This window comes from Dipteris shenzhenensis, chromosome 20 (assembly GCF_047967505.1).
Source record: "Dipteris shenzhenensis isolate YYH24624 ecotype China chromosome 20, Dip_SZ_1.0, whole genome shotgun sequence".
In the NCBI taxonomy this organism is placed as follows: domain Eukaryota; kingdom Viridiplantae; phylum Streptophyta; class Polypodiopsida; order Gleicheniales; family Dipteridaceae; genus Dipteris; species Dipteris shenzhenensis.
In genome coordinates this window covers 23,554,987-23,577,781 of record NC_141615.1, presented here as the reverse complement: position 1 = coordinate 23,577,781, position 22,795 = coordinate 23,554,987, and the positions used below count along the sequence as shown (strand labels likewise).

General features: G+C 41.7%; 1 protein-coding gene across 1 annotated transcript; it reads left to right on the top strand.

The window, feature by feature from the left end:
* Positions 1 to 18,965: 18,965 nt before the first annotated feature.
* Positions 18,966 to 22,004, top strand: LOC147889434 (lysine histidine transporter 1-like). Its single transcript, XM_087391209.1, has 9 exons — positions 18,966 to 19,142; positions 19,334 to 19,459; positions 19,724 to 19,892; positions 20,069 to 20,452; positions 20,596 to 20,989; positions 21,116 to 21,221; positions 21,354 to 21,445; positions 21,545 to 21,613; positions 21,758 to 22,004. Exons 2-9 carry the CDS (start codon positions 19,408 to 19,410, stop codon positions 21,854 to 21,856), a joined length of 1,365 nt encoding a protein of 454 aa, XP_087247335.1. The 5' UTR covers positions 18,966 to 19,142; positions 19,334 to 19,407; the 3' UTR covers positions 21,857 to 22,004.
* Positions 22,005 to 22,795: the final 791 nt, after the last annotated feature.

The window sequence follows — 22,795 nt, the reverse complement described above, 5'->3', positions numbered from 1 at the left end:
AATTCTCCTAGCTGTGCTTACTGAAGCAAAATGACTAGAGCATTCATGACACATTTCTAGGATTCTCCTAGTCTCCATGGGATGGACCACCCGACAGAGCACCTTATCTTTTCCCAATTTATAAAGAATGTCATCAACAATAGTATAGGGACAAGCCTTCCTTACCAATCTTTGCTTCTGTTGTGGAGTTAACCCTCGAGGAAACATGCCTTCTTCCACATATTGCTGAACACCTTGCAGTTCTGGCCATCCAGTGTCTACCAAAGAAACCACCCCTCGGTCTTGTACTACAATGGCTTGAGTAGCTAACTCATCTTCCCTTTGATTTTCTTTTCTGTTTATATGAACAAACTTGCAAAAATCAAACTGACTACATAGTGCCAATGCCCTTGCATTTGCTTCATAATAAGCTGAGAATCTCCTCTTACTTCCAATTCTTTAACTTGACTTTAAAGACAACCCTCCAAACCAAGAATCAAAGCATTATACTCAGTTGCATTGTTAGTTGTGATCCCTGGAAGCTCTTGTCCTCTTGCCCATACCTCTTGACCTTGAGGATTCATCAAGACTATTCCCCTGGCTCCTTGTTGGCATGAAGGACTAAAAGCCCCATCAAAATACAAAACAAAAGCTGTTGGTGGTGTATCCCTTTCATCTTTAATGTTCTCCTTACATTTCTTTTCTTCTCCTAGATCCTCCCGTCCTGTGAGCAAATCTGCCATAGTGGACCTAGTGGTATTTTCAGTGACAAAAGAGAAAGAGAACTCTTGAAGCTCTGACAACCATTTTGCAAATCTCCCCCTAGCATTAGGCTTGTGAACTAGATATGCTAATACTGACTGAGATGTAAGGAAGAAAAATGATCGAGGTAATAAATAGGAGCGAAACTTTCTGACAAAAAACAACAAAGAGAGAGCTTGCTGCTCCATTTCTTCATACCTTGTTTCCACATCTATAAGCTATCGGCTGGCATAATAGATGGGTTTCATTCTACCTGACTCTCCTTTTTGTAGCAATACAGCACCAACTGAATGCAAAGATACACTTGGATTTACATAAAAGTCTTGAGACCAATCAGGGGGCTTCAATATTGGGCCCTTACTCATGGCCTCCTTAAGTTGCTGGAAAGACTCTTGTTGCTCCACACCCCATTGGAAAGAGACTCCTTTTCTTTTCAACAAGTTCATGGGATGCAATATCTCTATGAAATCATCACAAAAGCATTGATAATACTTGCTCTTTCCAATAATTTAGCGAACTCCCCCCTCTGGTCAAGAGGCCCTTCTACCTCGCAGAGCCATTGCGTACTCCTGTGCAGTCGAGAGTCGCTTGCTTGAACCTTGTCAGGATCCATTTGCAGGCCTTCTTGAGACACAATATGCCCTAACAAGACTACTTTTATTTGAGCCAAATGACACTTACTAGGATTTAGACACCCTTTTGCTTCATCAATCCTAGCTAAGGCCATCTTTAACTTCTCCATGTGATCTATGTGCCGAGAATAAATGCAAAAATCATCCAAAAACACCCGTATGAACTTTCCCAACTAAGGCTCCAGGACTTGACTCATGAACCTTTGAAATGTAGCTGGTGCATTGGTCAACCCAAAAGGCATCACTCTGTAAGCAAAAACTCCCCAAGGTGTGACAAATGATGTTTTCTTTTAATCTTCCTCCCAAATACGAATTTGAAAGTACCTAGAATACCCATCACATACAGAATACATCTCATGCCCTGCTACTTGGTCTAGTATTTCATCTTGGAATGGCAAAGGAAAATGATCCCTCTTAGTGCATGCATTCAAAGGACGAAAGTCCACACAAACTCGCCACTTATTTCCTTTCTTTGGTGTGATAACTACAGGAGATATCCATTCTGAATCATCAACAAGAAAGATGAATCCCACCTCAACAAGTAGTTGTGTTACCTCTTTTTTTAGTGCCTCAGCTTGGATCACCCCCAATCGCCTTAAGCGTTGCACAACTGGCTTGCTTTCTATCTTCAACTCAATCTTGTGCTCCACAAGAGAGACTGGTCGAACCTGTGAATAGCTTGTTGCAAAGAGACATGGAAAATCATCTAGCATATCCAAGTACTGGAGCTTCTCACTACCTGATATAGAATCAGCAAGAAGCTCTTCATTGCATTGCCATCATTTAGTGTGCTCCACATCCTCCACATGAAGTGTCTCTACAGGATCTTCTTACACCACCACCTTGTTCCTTCCTGACTCATCCCAATCAGCACCAAGACAAAGACCAAAGGCCACTCCTTCCACCTCACCCTCTGAGTTGGACTCCTCGGCGGAGCTACACCTTGTCTCTTCTTCTTCATCGGTTAAGTCAGAGCTTGAACTCTCTGATGTTGAAGACTCCTCCTTGACAACTTCCTTTTTGCGGCTTCTGATGTTGTAGCACACCTTCTTATCATTTCCCTGCAAAATCAATTCTCTAGTATCCCACTTTTGAACAGCCTTCACCTTGCGTAGCCAAGGCCTTTCCAAAATCCATGGATAAAAACATGCATCTGGCTTGGTAGGGATCACCTAAAAAGTAGTCGGCACAGAAATTCCACATACATCCACTTCTAGATTCTTCACAACTCCCAAGGTCTTAACCCTAGTGTTGTCAGCCAATTTGATGCGATAAGGAGAGGTAGTACTAGAGTATTTTAAATAATCATCTATCATGGTCTTCTCACTCATGACATTAATTGATGCACCTCCATCAATGTACACATTAGAAATTACTTGAACATCAATGATCACATCAACCATAGGTACATCATCAACAACATCTATATCTACCTTTTGAACAACAGGAATGGCACTTTTCTTCTTTTTCTTCTTTGACACTCTTGTGCTTGCTAGTTTTCCCCATTCCTTTCGTAGTTTTGGAGGCAAAGCAAGTAATTGACTAAAGGTGATATGAGCTTCCTTTTCTTTAAGGTCAGACAACAAGTCATAGCTTCGAATTCCTTGTCCTAAAGGAAAGTCTGACTGGCTAATTCTCCTTCTAGATGCCTTCTTTTTCTTACTACGGTGTTCCTCTTCCTGATGTTCCTCATCTACTTCTTCCTTGCTTTTTTCTTCTTCTTTTGCTTTACCATGCCCCCGTTTAGCCATCATTACCTCTCTTTCCTCATCCCCTGAAGAAGCTTCTAACAAGGATACTTGTTTTTCTTCTTTTTTTCTCAATCTAGGACACTCGGGGCGATAGTGACCTTTTTCATTACATTCATAGCAAGTGACCCCACTCCTACATCGAGGCCTATCGTCACTCTTTGGTGCTCTAGGTTATCATGCATTAACCGAATGCAATTTTAAATCAGCAAACTCTACCATCAATTGGGAGATATTATGATCTAACTCAGAGGACTTTGGTACTTGAGGAGTGCCCATTACTGTAAAGAATGAGGGAGAGAGATAGGAGACTCAAGTGCAGCTTTCTTCACAACACACAAAAGAGAGAGGACACAAGGTTGGAGGGTGAAGCCTTTCTTCACTTTTGCACACAACAACAATACAATAGAAGAGGGAAATACCCTATATGTCAAAACCTAGAATACGTGGTTCATATGTGAACCCAAACCAAAAACATACGTGGTAGTCTAACTACACCACGAGTACAACTATCATAGGCGGTGACATAAATGATAGTCATCCAGGAGATATATCGGGGGTAGAGCTTGATATCTCAACACTCCCCCTCAAGCTCAAATCCATCTCAAGTACACCAAGCAAGCTCCTAAATCTGCGAAGCTTCTCGGTACCCAATGCCTTCATAAAAATATCAGCCACCTGCTCCTCAGTGCTGACATAGACAAGATCAATCTCACCAGCTAGAACCTTCTCTCTCACAAAGTGATAATGCACCTCAATGTGCTTCGTTCTAGCATGATAAACTGGGTTATTAGCAAGCATGATGCTGCTAATGTTGTCACAATGAATGACAACTGCTGCATGAATTGACTGTCCCATATCTGCAAGTAGCATCCGTAACCAAGCTACCTCACATGCAGCCATTGCTGCACCCCTATACTCAGCCTCTGTGCTCGACAAGGCAACTGTTGGCTGCTTCTTGCTGCTCCAACTGATGGCACCACTCCCAAGGGAAAACATAAAACCACTAGTAGATCTCCTGTCTAAGACACTACCAGCAGCCTAGTCAGCATCTGTGTATCCATGTACCTGTAATGCACACCCAGCTTCATAAAACAGTCCATAATGCAATGTGGACTTCACATACCGCAATATGCACCTAGCCGCATCCAAATGTGGCTTCCTCGGTGCCTGCATAAACTGACTCACCAGCCCCACAGCATAGCTCAAATCTGGTCTGGTTATAGTCATGTAAATCAAGCTACCTACTATGCACCTGTACATAGTAATATCTTCAAGAAGCTCACCTGTCTCTGCATTGAGCTTCACATTTTGCTCCAATGGAACTGAGATAGGCTTACAGCCTGTCATCCCATATTTGGACAGCATGTCCAAACCGTATTGCCTTTGCAACAGCCATATCCCACTCGGGGATCTAATAACCTCAATGCCCAAGAAGTAACGCAGCTCTCCCAAATCCTTCATCTCAAATTTCTGCTTCAAAAGTAGCTTCACTTCATTAATGTCTGCATCACTATCACCTGTAATAATCAAGTCATCAACATAGATGACTACAAGCACAATCCCTCTGTTTGTCCTTTTCACATAAAGTGAAAAATCTGAATTGGAAATCTGAAATCCAATAGTGACAAGATATTGCCCTATCTTGTCTGACCATGCCCTCGGCGCCTGTTTTAAGCCATACAAGGCTTTGCGCAACCTGCATACAAAATCGGGGTGTGAATTATCCTCATAACCTTCTGGCTGCATCATATAAACCTCTTCCTGCAAATCACCATGCAAGAAGGCATTTTTCACATCCATTTGATGCAAAGACCATCCCTTTGTAGCAGCCATAGCAATTACTGCTCTCACGGTTGCCATCCTTGCAACTGGGCTGAAAGTTTCCTCATAGTCAATTCCATATGTCTGCGCAAAACCTTTGGCAACCAATCTTGCCTTGTACCTGCTAACAGACCCATCAGCATTGTGCTTTACTTTGTAAACCCACTTGCAGCCAATAGCCTTCTTATCATGAGGCAAAGGCATGAAATCCCAAGTGTGGTTTGCATCCAAGGCAGCCATATCTTCATCCATAGCTGCTTTCCAATTTTTATGCCCTGCTGCATCCTCAAAACATGTGGGCTTTGGCTCCTCTAGAACCTTGACCATATAAGCATAGTGATGTGCTGTATACCCATCATATCTCAGCCTGTCAACTGGATACTTAATACGAGTGGACCTCCGTACAGCTGGATCAGTTGCAGGAGTCTTTAAATCATGACTGCTTTTCCTTGCACCAGGTGTAACAACAGAAGGAATCCCAAGTTCCTCATCAAGGCTCATTTCAGAGCCACTTGACTCTCCATCAACATGAGAGCTACCAGCAGACACATCAAACACTGGAGCATGGTCCACTTTTTCTTTTCCCTGTGATACCTGCACAACACTATCAGGACTGCCATGTGACGATTCACTAGATCTCAATCTCCCTGTCCATGCATTAGATCCACTAGTAGAGGACTCTCTGGGTCCACTCAAGGCTTGAGATTGCTGCTCTGCATTTATTGCAGCATTCCCATTTCCTGCATCTGCATCTCCTACCATAACAGTTGGTGCATACCAGCTGCTCATTTCATAAAAAACAACATCTCTGCTCACTTGCATTTTGCGGGTGGAAGGGTTATAACAGCGATACCCTTTCTGGTGCAGAGCATATCCAATAAAGATGCATTTTTCTGCCTTTGGATCCAGCTTTGTTCTCTTCTTATCAGGAACATGAACATAAGCTATGCAACCAAATACCTTCAAGTGAGAAATATCTGGTTTTTGGCCTGTATACATTTCTTCAGGCGTCATGCCATGGACAGCTGCAGTGGGGGTTCTGTTCATAATATAAACAGCAGTTGCTACTGCTTCAGCCCAAAAATAATCAGGCATGTTTTTCTCATTTAGGATCGCCCGTCCTACTTCTGCAATATGCCTGTTCTTCCTTTCTGCAACCCCATTCTACTGAGGAGTAGACCTGCATGAGTACTTCCTTTGAATTCCCTGTTCTTTCAGATATTCACAAAATTCTTCTGAAAAATACTCTCCCCCTCCATCAGATCTTAGCACTTTAATATGCACACCTTTCTCTTTTTCAACCATGGCCTTAAAAGCCTTGAAATGGCTGAACACTTCACTTTTGTGCTTCATAAAATAAATCCACACCTTTCTAGTGTAGTCATCAATAAATGTCACATAATAATGGCATCCACCAATAGAAGCAGCTTTGGTTGTCCAAACATCTGAATGGATCACTTCCAAAGGTCTTCTGCTCACCTTAGCATTTTTGGGAAATGCATGTCTGGCCTGCTTACCCATTTGGCATGCTTCACATACCTTTTGCATTCCCTCAACTCTGAATTTAGGCAAACCTGCAACAATGTTTTTCGTTTGCATAGATTTCAGCCTTTGTATATTCACGTGCCCAATGCGCTTGTGCCATATCTCAATATCTGCAATGACACCTCTCCCATGCGCAAACATAGCAGCTTTCACCTCAGGCATATCAACATCCAAGGTGAACATTCTGCCATTTTTGTTGCCTTTTGCAACCAAGCGGCACTTATTTTTCAAGTCCTCAACAAAGCATCCATCAGGATTAAATCTAACCTGCAGACCTTGCTCAACCATCTGGCCAACTGAAACTAGGTTCTTAGTGATTTTTGGAACATGAAGTACATCTGCCAAGTACTTCGTTTTGCCATCCTGCATAGCCAATGGCACTTTACCAACCTGCGTAATTGGGTGTGCAGTATCATCACCTGTTTCAACATAACCTAGCTTATCCAAATTTCTAACATCATGAAACCACTCACCATGACTGGTCATGTGGTTAGAGGCACCTGAATCAACATACCAAACATCATTGCAAGCTGCAGCATCTCCTGACATGGAGTTAACCATATGCTGCATCACAAAAAGGTGCTCATTTCTGTCGTCACCATGCCCACTTGATGATGCATAGTTGCTTTGCTGCAACTTCCCACTTTTGATGTCATTCTGCTTTTTATAGCATGTATTCTCCTTGTGTCCAGGCTTTCCACAATAATAGCATTCTGTGCTGCTATTTACTTGCTGGTTCCTTTGCCATGAACCACGGCCTCTTTGGCTCCCCCTACCTCTAGAACTACCACGTCCTCCTCCATAGGACTGGTTTTCCTGTTGTTGCTGCTGGTTCTGATTTCCTGCACGGCCACCAAAACGGCCTCTTCCTCTACCCCTGCCTCTACTTGTATTTGAGTAGAAAGCAGTCTCTTGAGAAGTTGAGGTGGCTGAACCACCATTCCTTTGCTCTTCACTCAGCAAGAGAGCAATAAGTTCCTGAAAATCAGGAAATGTTTCACGGACTCCAATGGATGTCCGAAACTGTGCATAATCTTTCCCAAGACCATTCAAGGTCACGGACACTAAGTCCTCATCATCAATAGGTGCTCCAATGGAGGCAAGAGAATCTGCAAGGCCTTTCACCTTCAAGGAATACTCATTTATATTCAGATTTTTCCTTTGCACATTGTGCAACTCCTGCTTTAGCTGCATCTTTCGTGCTTTGGTATTTGTGCTATACAGCTTCACCAATGTATCCCATGCCTCCTTAGGCATCTCTACATCCTGTATATGCACAATCATAGAATCTGAAATGCTAACAGACAGCCAATACAAGCATTTTCTGGCTTTTTCATGCCATTCTTTAAAGGCCTTCAATTCAGCAGGAGTGGGAGCAGCACCCAAAACTGGTTCTGCAGTTTCACCACTGATGTACTCCCAAACTCCCTTTCCCATAAGGAAGTTTGTCATCCTGAACTTCCATGCTTGGAAGTTGTTCTTGTCAAGCTTCTCACTGATAATGGTAGATAGATTCTCAGACATTTTACAAATCACGAATTGCAACAGCAACCTGTAAACACAGCAAATGCCTCACAAGGGCAAACAGCAAAACTTCTGCAAAAAGCCTCACAGAGGCAGATCTGCAACACTGACGAAAGTGGTATTTAACCACACAGTCACTTCCTAGTGACGATTTTGCATCAATAGGCAACAGGCATGAATCTGCAACTCCCAATATCTCTGCACACAGGCATACGATGCAATTTCTGTGGCACCTTTCCATCGACTAGCCGCACAGTGAAAAACAGGGCCTTTTTCTGAGTGCCTGCGAAGAACTTCCACCTTCAAAACGGGCCCCGAAACTGCGCTCTCGCCACACCGCGAAGGGCCTCTCAATCTGAAACAGTTTACTCCTGCACTTCTGGCTGTGCTACCTGCAGAGATTTGCTCCCAAACTCGAAATAGGAAAGCAACACTGGTCCTCTTACCAGGACACCACAAACTTGGCTTGCTTTCTTGAGCTCCTTACCACGAACAAGGCTCTGATACCATGTAAAGAATGAGGGAGAGAGATAGGAGACTCAAGTGCAGCTTTCTTCACAACACACAAAAGAGAGAGGACACAAGGTTGGAGGGTGAAGCCTTTCTTCACTTTTGCACACAACAACAATACAATAGAAGAGGGAAATACCCTATATGTCAAAACCTAGAATACGTGGTTCATATGTGAACCCAAACCAAAAACATACGTGGTAGTCTAACTACACCACGAGTACAACTATCATAGGCGGTGACATAGATAGTCATCCAGGAGATATATCGGGGGTAGAGCTTGATATCTCAACAATTACCTCCACCTTAGAAGTTGAAGCTGTTGAAGATACAAAAAAGGATTCGATCTTTAGAGAAGCTTCTTTCTTGGTCGCAATGCGAAGTGCCTCCATGTATGTTGTTGGATCTTTACTCATTACTTTTGAGCGAAGAGGAGGCTCCAAAGCCATAACAAATTTGCTCATCTTTAAGTGCTCCATCCCTAAGAGACTTTGAGGGGCCGATGATGCAGATGCCACAGCTCGCAAAGCTGCCCTTTCATACTTTGTCCATAAAGTTTCATATCGAATTGCCAATGTAGAGACCAACTCACCCTCTCCTTGATAGAACCGGTCCAACTGCAACATCAAAGCATTTGGCGACTCCACTGCCCCAAATCTCTACTTCATTGCTACCACCACTTGGTCCCAGTCCTCCTTGGTAGAGTTTGGCAAGGTCTCATGCCAACTCAAGGCTACACCTTCAAGAAAATCAGGCAAAATCTCTGCTCGATCCTTCATGGACCATTTAGAAAGCCGGCATCCTCGAAAAAAATCCTGAAGATGAGACTCCAGGTCTTCCCCTTGGGTCCCTTGAAACACTAGAATCTTCACCATGATGAAACACAAAAAGGAAACACCAAGATCCAAATAATATCCCAAACAAGATCCGAACAAGATCCCACAGAGCCTTAGTATACCAAGACCAACTTATTATGCATAACCACTTGTTGAAAAGCCTCCACAATGTGATCCTCAATAAATTCTTCAAAAATAAGTGACCAACCAGCACCATGAAAACATTGTGTATACATGCATTCTAGAATCACCCTTCTCACAATAGGAAGTGCACATAAAAGCTTCAAGATATTGTACTCTTCATCATTTTCATAGCAAAACAAGTTGAAAGAATTAAGAATCACCACTCCACTGTTATAGTCAAAAACTACCCAAAGACAACTCTTCTTCACACCAAGCTGCCAGTGCATGGAACAATCCCCAATCTATGATTGTGCCTACTGTCGGTGTTGATTCACCAACATATTCAACAGTACAAACATAAAGGATATGATCATGGTGACTGTGCGAATAGCTTGAGCATCACCTTCACAATCTTCAAGTTCTCTTAAACGGGTTGCAATCTCTTCTAATGGAGTTCTTCTAGGCATCTTCTTTATCTCATTAAAACACATGACTCTTCTAGGCATAACATGCAATCAAGTACACCCAAGACCGTTTAGTAAGGTGGGATGAATCCAATACCAAACGTACTCGACGTCTCCACCAAAAGATGTGACATGAAGTTTGGGGTAATAAAATTCATGCACCTCTTCACTTCCTACTACTTTCGAATTGACTGACAAAGATATTTATCATTATGGGACATTAGAAAGAAGCTTTTATGCCAAGATACCACACCATACTTTTTTCCCTCAGATAAGAATGAAGATGGCAACATCCCAAGTGATGTTGTAATCAAGCATAGGGAGAAGGAAAGGATCAGTAGAGGCCATAATCTCAGCGAGCCGGTCTGTGCCAAAGAGAAGAGTGATACGTTATTGAAAGAAGATCTTGCGGCTCAACATGACATGAACTGATATATATTGAGGAGTTTGAAGGGGCTGATTAGGTCGGATGGGTAGATTCTAAGGAAACATTGCACCTCCTTCATAAACACCTTTACACTTAGCTCAAAATACTCTACAAACTGTCATTAGACACAGAGGCCTATAAATTTCAATAGAGACATGATATCAGAGATTTAAGCACACAAAGAGATACCCTTAATATGAGCTTCGTGCTGATATAAGTTTCATTGAAAACAGACAGACGGTTGAAGAGATATGGATAGTTTACTGGAAGGGGGTAAAAACTATCATGAAAACAAACTATTAGACACAGAGACTCATAACATTTTATAGCAATATTTGATTCAAGATCTAAGCACTAGAGACATGCATCTTAAAGAGAGCTTCGCACTGAATATGTTTCATAAGAAACAGAGAAGCAGCCAAAAAGTTATGGATAGTTTACTAGACAGGGGTAAAAACTATAATGAAAACAGACTATCAGACATAGAGAATCACAACTTTTTGCAATAGTATCTGATTTAAGATTTGATCACATACAAACATGCGTCTTAAAGAGAGCTTCATCTAATATAAATTTCATTAAAATCGGACTATCGAGTAGAAAGTTATGAGTAAAATACTAATAGGGGGTCAAACTGTCATGAAAATTGCCCTCCACCTATGCTAATTTCGCCTGAGCAGGATGCTCCCTCAAGACTCCACCTTCATCAACGATCCACCCCTCATAGATTTTGCCTAGAAGAGGAAAAGAAGTTTGCATGGTGGCCCGAGAAATAGATGGACCATGTGTGCACAGTGAGCAGCCGAATAGAAAGAACTTTTAAGGCTTTGAAAGAAAGAAAAGGGAAGAGACACTCAAGAGAGAGAGAACCTAAAGTGACCTTCATTACAAATAGAGTGAGAATCCACTCCAACACTACAAACACAAGGGAGGAGAAGAGGTTTCACACATACAAGAGGGAGCAAAAGCTCCAAGACTACTCATAGAGAGAGAATAAACTAGAGAGAGATGGACTCAAGAGTCTACATAAGAGAATATCTACAAGAGGGAGAGAAGGCTCATGGAAGAGGCATGGGGAGACTAGAGCTACAGCTACATGAGGCCTAATGGTGGAAGAGATTGATGAACAAGGGAGAGGAGGGCTCCTTTTATAGAGATTTTGTTACCCTCCTTCACTCATTTACAATTGCTGCCTGTAGATTCCTTTCCCCATCAATCACATAAGCACGTATGTCACCATCCATGTCCTTTTTGGCTACTCTTGCCATGTGTCCCATCACAAGATGCTCAAGACAATATTGAGAAAGTCAAGAGTTTCCTCACATGGAGCCCATAGGGACCCTCTCTTTTCCACATGTCCACATCCTCCTTATTCCACATAGGAGTTTTAGAAGGATTCCTCTTGACTTCACACTCCTCCACATGCCTTCCACATGCTTGGCATGTGGCCTCTCTTATATTATTGGAACACTTGGACATGAGCTCACCTCTTTATATGACTCACTCTTCCTATTTTCTAACAAACTCCATAATATCCTATACACAAATAACTCTCACCCCATACCAAGGTATTTATAATTCATACCTATGGTATTTACAATGAGCCATTCCACTCATCCTCTCCATCCCATACAATATCATGGAAAATAGAAATAAGTGAGAGCTGCTAGGCTATCACTTGTTACTCAAACTCTTATCAAACATAAAGAAAAACAATACCAATGCCAAATTAAAAATATCAATTTTTGGCGTCACAACGTGAAGACCATAAATGAGGAAAAGCATTCGAGTAATTGACCCACTAGCATAATTCACCATGTTTGCAAAATAGACTTTAAAGCTTACTTGAGTAATGCATTCAAACTTGCATTGCTCCATCCATAGATGGTTTGCAAGTTTAGTAACTCAAGGGAGGCATGTAGAACAGAGAATGTGCACCCCTCAAACAGTGGAGTTGATGCTGTGATAAAAAGATCATCCTGCTCCATGCTATCATCCCTCCCTTTGGATTGATGGACATATAAATCCTGCACCATATCATCAAACACCTCCTCCTCCACAGCTTCATGAGGTAATGGTAGAGGGCTACTATCACCATCACTCCATGCATCCGTAACGGTCCCTCCTGAAGATCCCACCTCATATCGTTTATGCTTCGCCTCCTCATGGCGAGCATAGGGCAACATATGCGGGTGTGGCACTGCATCCTATATCAAATTAAAATGGGAACATAACTCAAACATATGAACACCCATAGGTATCTCAATCAACCTTAACTCTTTAACACTTACCATGTTTACGGTCGCATCCCATTCTCCATACTTTGAGATGTGATTGAGTGTAATCCTGCATGCATGATACATGTTTCCTCGACATCAATCACACATACATTTGATATTTTACTCCAACCACATTTTGTGATGGTGGATACGGAGGGATTCATCCTCATTGGAGATACATGTTGAAGATGAAGACATCCTACAAACAAACAACCCAAAAAATTTTGCTTTTCTTCAAATATTTAATTTTAAAACTCTGTGGCACATCTAAAGGCACATTTAAAACTGTGTCTATCTGTTCTATGGTGTGTGTCTATAGGCACGTCTAAAACCGTGTGTGCTCTATGTATTTAGACGTGCAATTATACGTGTATTTAGATGCATGTATAGATGCACTATTAGATACTCTTATAGATGCGATTTTCAAATCTACTTTTAGCATGCTCGCTTTGCTTTTCTTCATAGTACTTAAACTTCGCATGGCTTGCTTGCTTTGCTATTATCAGATACACAGTTTTGACACTTAAGAGGAAGGCACCCACACTTACTTCCAGGCTTACAGGAGAAGAGGGTGAACAAGGAAGAGAAGCAACTTTGAAGAAGGACAAGAAGCTTCCATACCTCTATCCAAAGTAAGTCTCTTTATGGTTGATCTTCTTTGGAAGTTTCTCTCTTTGGATTTGTCCTTTGTCCCAAGAAATGAATGATTTTGGTATCAGTGTTACGCTTTTGTATCGGGTACATGTCCTTTTCCACTTTTTAGAATAGTCCGTCTGTCGGAGCGTGTCTATAGACGCATCTCAGAGCACGTCTAAAACCGCGTCTATAGGCACGTCTATAGATGCGTCTAGCCTATTTACAGACACAGATAGCCGCGTCTATAGATGTGCTATTATACACGAAAATAGACGCGCTTCTTAGACGCGTCTATAGATGTGCTCCGATAGTAATCTTTTCTTCCCTTCCTCTTTCTTCTTAGCTCATCAGTAATCGTCTTTTTTTCTTTTTTCCAGTTCATCATGTGGCCAGGAAGCTCTTCAAGCTCACTTGATCTCCGAGAGTCTATTTTTAGGGAGTTATATAGCCTGTTAGGGCACCTTCCCAGTCTTGTAGAGTTATACGGCTACATGACGGGTACTCTAAACACCCCCTAGGAGTCAGCACTACAGACTCCAAACCACTCCAAGCCCACAGTTGAGATTACCCCAATGGAGTCAACACAGCCTAGCCGGCTACAGAAACGAGCCCCTTCCCCCATGCCATCTTATGCCCCTTCCCCCATGCTGTCAGGAGGTCCTTCTGTCTCGCAGAGCCATTGGCATACTCCTGTGCAGTCGAGACTCGGTTCTCCAGCTACGAGTGGTCCACATAGTCCCGTGCAGTCTCCAGCTATGAGTGGCCAGCGTACTAGCTTGACACGACATGATAGCAGGCATAGTAGTAGGGAGAGTGGTGGGAGATGCATGGCACAACGCTTTGGGAGGGGTAGTGGTGGGGACGATGATGATTCAAATGATTTAGACGTGCCTCTAGGTGATGGTACGATCTTCTATGACATCACTCAGACAGGAGGCATCTTGATGGGTGCACGAGGGAAGGACATCATGGCCTTCATGCACTCTATAATTGCTAACAATTACAGAGATTGCTTTATCCACTACAAAGACCATCCAAAGAGGTTGGTTGATGAGACCCTCGCTGCTATTCGCTCTAGGTATCCCAATCGTCAGTTCACAGATAAATGGGCCAAGTCAAAGATTGTCACGATACTTGGCAATAAAAGATCTTCACTTAAGAGGCAGGCACTAGCGGAGCTTTCCAGGCTCGAGGGAGGTCAACCACCACGGGGCCCGCCCCACACCACTCACAAGCATGAGTGGAAGAAAGCAATGAAGTCAGCGAGCAAGGACCCCAGTCTATAGCATGTGGAGCACGAAGGATCCAAATGGAGCAATATGGAAGCGTGCATTTTGGAGCAGGGGGTGTTGAATAATGGGAGGCCTAATTTGTAAGTATCGATCTCAAATTATATTGCTTATGTAGTTTATTAGGAGGTTGTTTTTTTGTACTAACCCCTCCGTAAATTGTGTCATCTTGTAGCTTGAGATCATGGGCAGATACCCTACTCCTATCGAGATAGCCTACCACCACCACCATCGCAGAGGAGATACATGGAAGCACTTCTATCATGATGGGTTGATTACTGAGGAGCAGTATATCCGGTCTACTGGAGCGGCCCCCGAGGTATTTGAAAGTAATTAAATAATGTCAATATTATAAGTAAAGATTTGATTTTTCATACATTGATTTATGTTGTCCCTTGTTTACAGGCCCCTGCACAAGAAGACGAGGAAGAAGACGAGGAAGGAGGCAAAGAAGGGAGCACAGAAGGGAGCGTGGAAGGGAGCGAGGATGTGGAGAACATGGATTAGTCATAGAAGTAGTGCTAGCTACTCTTTTTTGTACTTAAAGCCACTGGCTTCGCTTCGTGCCTCTTGTATATACACTCCTCTTATTTTTTATACTTGAAGCCACATGACGTGGCTTAGCTTCATGCTATATATACATACAAGCACTTTTTGAGCTTTCAATTTTCTTGTGCAATGTTCTATCAATTAATGCCTTGTGAACTAAACGTTTTGGAGTTGTAATGTTTTATTTGGAATTGTAATTGTCGGCTATAGACGTGCTTACAAGAGTGCTAATTAAAATGCGGTTGGCTATAAGAATTGAATTACACAATGTGGAAATGGGATTCCTGTAACTACATAGCATACACAACATACACAGCATTCTGTAAATTTAAAAAATATTATTTAATGCGTCTATCAGGGCGTCTATAAATGCGTCTATATATGCGTCTGTCTATTTGAGGAGCATCTATTTGTGCATCTATAAGACCATTTATAAATGTGTCTATACACGCATTTAACGACGCATCTATCTAGTTTTTAAATTTTTTAGCAGAACGTCTATTTATATGTCTAGATGCACATCTATACATGCATCTGTCTGCTATATAGACGCACTGTTAGACGTGGGTCTCTAGATGCGCAAATAGACGTGCCCATAAGTTTTTTTTTTAGTTCAATAAATGCATCTATGTGCGCCTCAGTGGGTGCTTTGTCTTGTTGTGCTTATTTTTTGTACTTGAAGCCACGTTGGCTTGGCTTCATGCTATATGTTTATACAAGCACTTTTTGGGCTATGAATTAATATACACTCCTCTTATTGTTTTGGCATTCAATCTTCTTGTGCAATGTTCTATTAATGAATGCCTTGTGAACTAAACGTTTTGGAGTTGTAATGTTTTATTCAGAATTGTAATCGTCGGCTATAGACATGCATGGAATCATGCAAATTAAAATGCAGTTGGCTATAAGAATTGAATTGCACACTGTAGAAATGGGATTCCTGCAACCACACATAGTATACACAACATTCTATTGAACCACACAGAATTCAAAATTTTTTAAAAAACTGCAGAGCCTTTATTAGCACGTCTTTCTTTTTTTTTAAACATTTCTATAGAGCATCTAATAGTGCATCTATAGGTGCATCTATCTTTTATATAGACGCAGGTCTGTAGACGCGCTAAATTAGATGCACCCATCACTTTTTAAATAAATTCAAGAAATGTGTCTGCACGTGCATCTATGGATGCATTGTGTTATTGTGATGCCTATAGGCTTGTAGTCTAAAGTAGAGCTGATTCTCTTCATTACACAAAGTAGTAAAAAGTCTCGAGGCTAAGATAACAATCCAAAAAGGGAGCACAGATTCAGTAAGGCTACTAGGTAGCTTGGGCTAGCTAAAGAATAGAGGGATGATGATGTTTCCCCTTAAACCATGAACTATTGATTCTTTTTTCATTGATTTCTCCAAGCACTCAAATTTCACAAAGTCATACAATCAATCAAAATTCCATATGTTAAGGTACAAGATCCAAAAGAAATGTGTGAACTAGAATAAAGGTGATGGTGGTGCTAGGCTCTACAAGATGCATGCAAGATCAGATGTAGAGCACTACACATGTAATGCCCCATTAGAAGGCAAACTAATGTGATGATGGAGCATAAAAACAAGACTCATTCAAAGGCAAAAACACACAAAATATACACTTCTTAATTTCAACTCAAAAGCATAGGCCTTGATGGTGTTGCTTTAATACTATGCCAAGAGTTGAGATGAGAGAGGGAGAGTGTATACCACACATCAAACTCTTTAAAAAGGTTTCTAGATTCTAATTGGGAAATCTTTGAAATAATTAAAGATGGTCCAAGGCACATGAGTGGAAAATCCTCAAGGCTTTCGAATCATATAATATGAATTTAATATGCATAGGTAAATGTAATCATATATACATGTGATTTTTTATATGTATATACATATTTTTTAAATGTATGTTGAGTATAATTTACACATACAAGTAATTATTCATATATGTACAAGTGTCTAGGTGACCATAAGAATGGGATGTTACTAAGGTCAATGATAAATGGATTGATTAATGTAGCATGTGGAGAAACTATCTACGATTTTTCTTCTATGTGTAGGCCAAGGACCAATCAAGGGCCATGTGCATAGATAAGTATTGTGATGCAAGAGACTACAATTAACAAATGAAGCACCACCATAGAATGTGTTGTTTAACTAGTGACATGTTTCCCTTGTGTGCCTTCCAGCCTCCTTCTAGCAAACTATGGTTCTATAGCTCACCTTATGGATAAAGCAAGTTGTAACTTGTAGGAAACCAAGGCATGCCACTAGTTAGAATGCATGAGATGCAACAAGGGAAGAAAACATGGATCAAGGGGTTTGTTTAGTCATGTTCTAGACCTCCATGGGATTAAAGAAGACAATGATGCTGTTTAAATCCATTGAGAAGACACCTCTTAAACACTATGAGATTATTGTTGTGGAAGTTCAAGCATGGAAGTAGAGGTTAAAGAATTTGAAGCACAAATAATGGAAGCTTCGAAATTGAACTATCTTAGATTCTAACTTTAAGCATCCTAGGCCCACACCTCGAATTGATATTTTACTATTTGCCATCATCTCTCTCCCCCCCCCCCCCCAACCATCAAAACATACGCACTCAAGTTTAGGTTGGATATCATGTCTCTATAATGGTAGGTAGAGGTATGTAGTGATGTTTTCTTCATTTTTACAATTTTGTAATTATCTTTATCTATGTCTTCTCATTTTTTAAATTTTATTGGAATGCTTTATGTATGCAATACTATTAGAAATATTATTTTTTTGTTTAACTTTTAAATTATTATTTTTGAGATTATTAGCTCACCTAGCTAGTTCACATAATACTTTTATGGATGTTGGTATCTTATTTCTAAATATACTACAATGAAGCAATTCCTTCATGTTATTTTATGAAGCATAAGAGTTATACTTTCAATACATTGCTTTATGTACTTATAGTCTTGTTTGCAAGCACTCATGAAAGTTCTAAGTCACTTCATTTTAAAAATTAAAATGTTAGTGATTTTTCCCTCAAGTGTCTAGGTAGTTAACTAGTCAAATGCAATATCTTGTAATATAGTGTGGTGAATATTACTACTATATTGAAAGGTTCAATATACTATGTGGTGAAAATAGATACCATTCTAGACTGACCCATTGCCACACAATGACTGTAAAAGCATGGATATATTTGGAATCAAACCATTTAATTACTTGGAATGATACTTCCTCAATAAAAACATTCTATAAAAGTTCCTACTTGTTTGTTTTGAAGAGCAATACTCATTATATGTCACATTAATACTTGAACCTAAGTTGTCTACCAACCCTACAAAGCTTCTATTTACAACACTCTCAAAGTTGTGCTTGTATAAAAAACTTTGGATTGGCAAGTTGGGCCCTTTGTGGATTCCCCTTTGCATCAATCTTTAATCTGTGATGGACTTCAAATTCTAAGACAAGGGGCCCACTTGAATCCATGCCCACACACTTCATAAAAAGGTTAGCATCTAGTCCCAAAGTGGAGAAGGGAGACATTTCTAAAGAGGAAGACCCATGAGAATCTTAAAGGGAGGGGGGAAAGGTAAGCTTGCAAGGTGGCATATCATGGGAGGTATTCCACAATCTTTGTGGAGATTGTGGTGAATAGGTTGCGTAGCTTTCTTAGTGGGTGTGTTTGTGACAAGGGCCCTTGAGGGTGCAGAAGTTGCAAACAGTATAAAGAGACCCATGATCCCACATTCTCCACATGGGCTCGTGAGGGTGTCAAAGTTGCTAATAGTATGTAGACTCTCTACTTTGCGATAGAAGTGTCTTTTCATTTTCTTCAGATTAAGGGGTGTCTTTTCATTCATGAATTTCTTGTCATTTAAGGCTGCTGATCACACGTAGAAGTCCATCTCTTACAATCTACACCACATTCTGTCTTTCGTCTCTTCTGCGGAGGAGTTTCTTTTCATTTTGACGAAGCTTGATGACTTTCCACGCTTGATTTCTTCGCACCGTCAGGTTTGCTTGCGCACTTCTTGCCCACCCTCTGCGGAGCAGCTGGTTTAATCGAGGACGCTGGTGCCATAGTATTCTTTTATAAAATCTGGAAAAGAACTGGCAGCCTGTTTCGCTTGATCTGTTTTGTAACATTGTCATCTAATGGGAAGCCTTCTGTTGCTCAAATCACTTCATTGAACTCGGTTTTTCAGTTTCACGTCTTGAGTCTGCCGGCTCCCACAAGGTTCCGTGTATACTTGACACATTCAAACGTTCGGATCACAAAATGCGATTCTTCGGCAGAATCGTGACAAAGGCTTTCGTCACCGAAGAGAAAGGTAACAGGCTCACTCACCCAACGCGCTGCTTAACCAACTAAAACAAGACATTAGCTTGTGCTTGATGGAAAATGGCGCATCAGTTTGCCATTTGTTGGAAGATTTTTTTTGTGCTGAAGAAGAATTAATTCCGGGGATCCTTGTGTCATGTGTTGACGGGAAGCAAATCAGGCCAAAGCAAAATTGATAATACAATTAGTTTGCCCTTCTTATCGCTTGCTAAGTTACTGATCGTAATTAGTGTTTGGAACTTTTGACACTCAGACAGTATCTCTGAAGTGGAGGAAAGCAAAGTTGATCGGAGAATTGAGGGCTGGCTCCCGATCGCGAGTGCCCGCAATGCCAAGTGGTATTACTCAGCGTTCCACAACGTGACGGCTATGGTTGGAGCCGGGGTGCTTGGCTTGCCTTTCGCTATGGCGCAGTTGGGATGGTGAGTGATGCTAATCTGCGTTTTTCCAGTATGGTAATTTCACCACTCCCTCCATCGATTCTACTTCAAATAGCTAGCATCACTACTCGGATCCTTATTGTGGTATATATCGATTCTGAATATGCAAATATGCTGGTAATCTGCTGACACCTTTTTAATGCCCGAGTTGAATACAGGGGACCGGGAGTGGTGGTACTCATCTCTTCTTGGGCCATTACGCTGTTCACATTGTGGCAGCTCGTTGAGATGCACGAAATGATACCTGGAAAGCGTTTCGACCGGTACCATGAGCTGGGGCAGCATGTATTCGGTGAAAAGCTCGGCCTGTGGATCGTGGTGCCGCAGCAATTGATGGTGGAGGTGGGAGTGGACATCGTAGGCACGGTCACGGCGGGAACATGTCTGAGAAACTTTCACGATTTGGTTTGCAGCAGCTGCACAAAGTATGGATTGTCTATTTGGATGTTGATCTTCGGCTCATGTCAGCTGGTGCTCTCGCAACTCCCGAATTTCAACTCCATAGCTGGGGTATCGTTGGCTGCGGCTGTGATGTCTCTAAGGTTCACGCTCTTCATCTCCCTAAATCTATTCTTGTAAGCACAGCAGTTGAGATTCTCAGCGTTTGATCAAGTAAGGTGCACCACGGCTGCCCGAGTTCATGATCAAGAACTGATGCATCCTTCCTTGGGTCGTTCTTATTCAGCTACTCAACTATTTCTTGGGTTGCTTGCGTACATCGCGACCGTTTGAGCTCTGTTTCCTTCGATTACAACTTTACTTCGACTGCGAATGGAGTGTTTGCGATCTGCAGCGCCTTAGGGTCGATAGCGTATGCGTACGCTGGGCACAACGTGGCGTTGGAGATCCAGGCCATGATACCATCGACTCCGGAAAAACCATCCAAGAGACCCATGTGGCGAGGAGTAGTGGTAGCATACATCATCGTTGCCCTGTGCTACTTTCCTGTGTCACTAGCAGGATACTGGGCTTTCGGGAACGAGGTACAGGACAACATACTGTCGTCGCTCAAACGCCCTGTTTGGCTGATTGCTCTTGCAAACATGATGGTTGTGATCCACATGATCGGTGGCTATCAGGTCAGTTGCCCCGACCCTCATGATAGAGACCGCGTGATTTCGAAAATCCGGGATTGGCAATCAGAGTTAGGTTCCAGCTGAAAGATGTTCGAAAAATCTTGACTAGTCATTTGGTACGTCCAGCAGGTTTTTGCCATGCCGGTGTTTGACATGTTAGAAACGGTGCTCGTGAAGAAGCTGCACCTCCCTCCCGGGATAATGCTTCGCCTTGTCGCTCGCTCTTCTTATGTTGGTAAGAGCTGTAACTATCCTTGCTTGCGTTCCATCACTACATAACTCGCTTGAGTTTCATCGCTACATAAAAGTTCGTTACATGTAGCTTCTTTTCGTCTTGAAAATTAAGCCATCTTTTGCATACGTGCAGCTTTGACATGCTTCATAGCGATCACTTTCCCCTTCTTTGGGGATCTCCTTGGATTTCTTGGAGGCTTCGCATTCACTCCCACAACTTATTTTGTGAGTGCCTGCTTCTACTCCTGTCAGACTGAGTTGCCTGCTTGCAGGATTCTTTTCGCATATTCTGAGGCTCGTATTTGTTTCATCGCCATGCAACAGCTCCCTTGCATCATGTGGCTTATGAGCTTCAAACCAAAAACGTTCAGTTCTTCGTGGATTCTAAATTGGGTACGTCCTTTGCTTCCTCTTTTCCTGGGTTGAAAGGGGAGGCGACAGATCAATGTCTTACCGGAATGCGTTGTTACAACTCTCGCCTTAAGTACATCATCAAGAACGGAATATCTGCTCATCAGCCTCAGTAACGTTTTGTAGGCTTGCATTATTCTTGGATTGCTGCTCATGTTCGTATCCACAATCGGGGGTCTACGGCAGATGATCGTGGCAGCTTCGCACTACAGGTTTTATCAATGATCTGCATAGAAGGATAATGAGTCTGTTCGTATGGAGCCGTGGGCACTTTGTATAATACGCTGGCTGGGATAGCCGGTCTCAGTTGGATATGGGAAAGGAAATTGGGAAAGTAAATTTTCAATTGGTCTAGGGGTCAAGAAGTATAACAACAAACTCTTTTAGGCAACACTCTCTAAGATTTTTTAAAGTTTTATTGTATTCTTCTTTTTAGGGAGGAGAGAGAGAGAGAAATTTGAAAACTACCAAGAAAGATTCAAGAAAATCAGAATAAATTCTTGCATAATTTATCCAATAGCTTTAGGGTTCTAGAAAATCCCAATAAATTCATTCATTATCCAATAGATTTAGGGTTAGTGGACATGTAAAGTTATGTGGCCCATTTATGATCCAATGCTAAGATCTTAAAGAATCTGCATTTGATTTTACCTAGATAATATTTCTTGATGTAATCATGAATCTATGGGGAAAATGTTTGTGAAATATCACCAAGGAAATGCCCTTCCATAGAAGTAGAAACTCCAATGTGGCCAAATAAAAGGCTACACATGCTTGGTAGTACGCTTGGAAAGACACTTGATTGGGGGTACCAAGCCTAGTAGAAACTAAACATTTGGATACCGATCAAGCTACTCAATGGCCTTACCTATGAATGTGGAGGGAAAGGACATCATGTACTCTTCCTCTATATTGCACTACCCATTTGTAAAAACTTTGCAAATGGAAAAGAATATTGTCACCCTCTCATCCCATGTATCTTTATAATTCGATCCTTATCTTTGATCCTTTCATTACTATTGCATTCATTCATGGACTTAGTGGTGGGCTTTCAAAACAAATCCATCCTTACAAAATGTGCTACTAAACTTGCACTTCTTTCTTACCCTCATGAGTTTGGTTAACATCTACTTCCTAGTTCTTGCCAAGTTTACTCAATTCGCT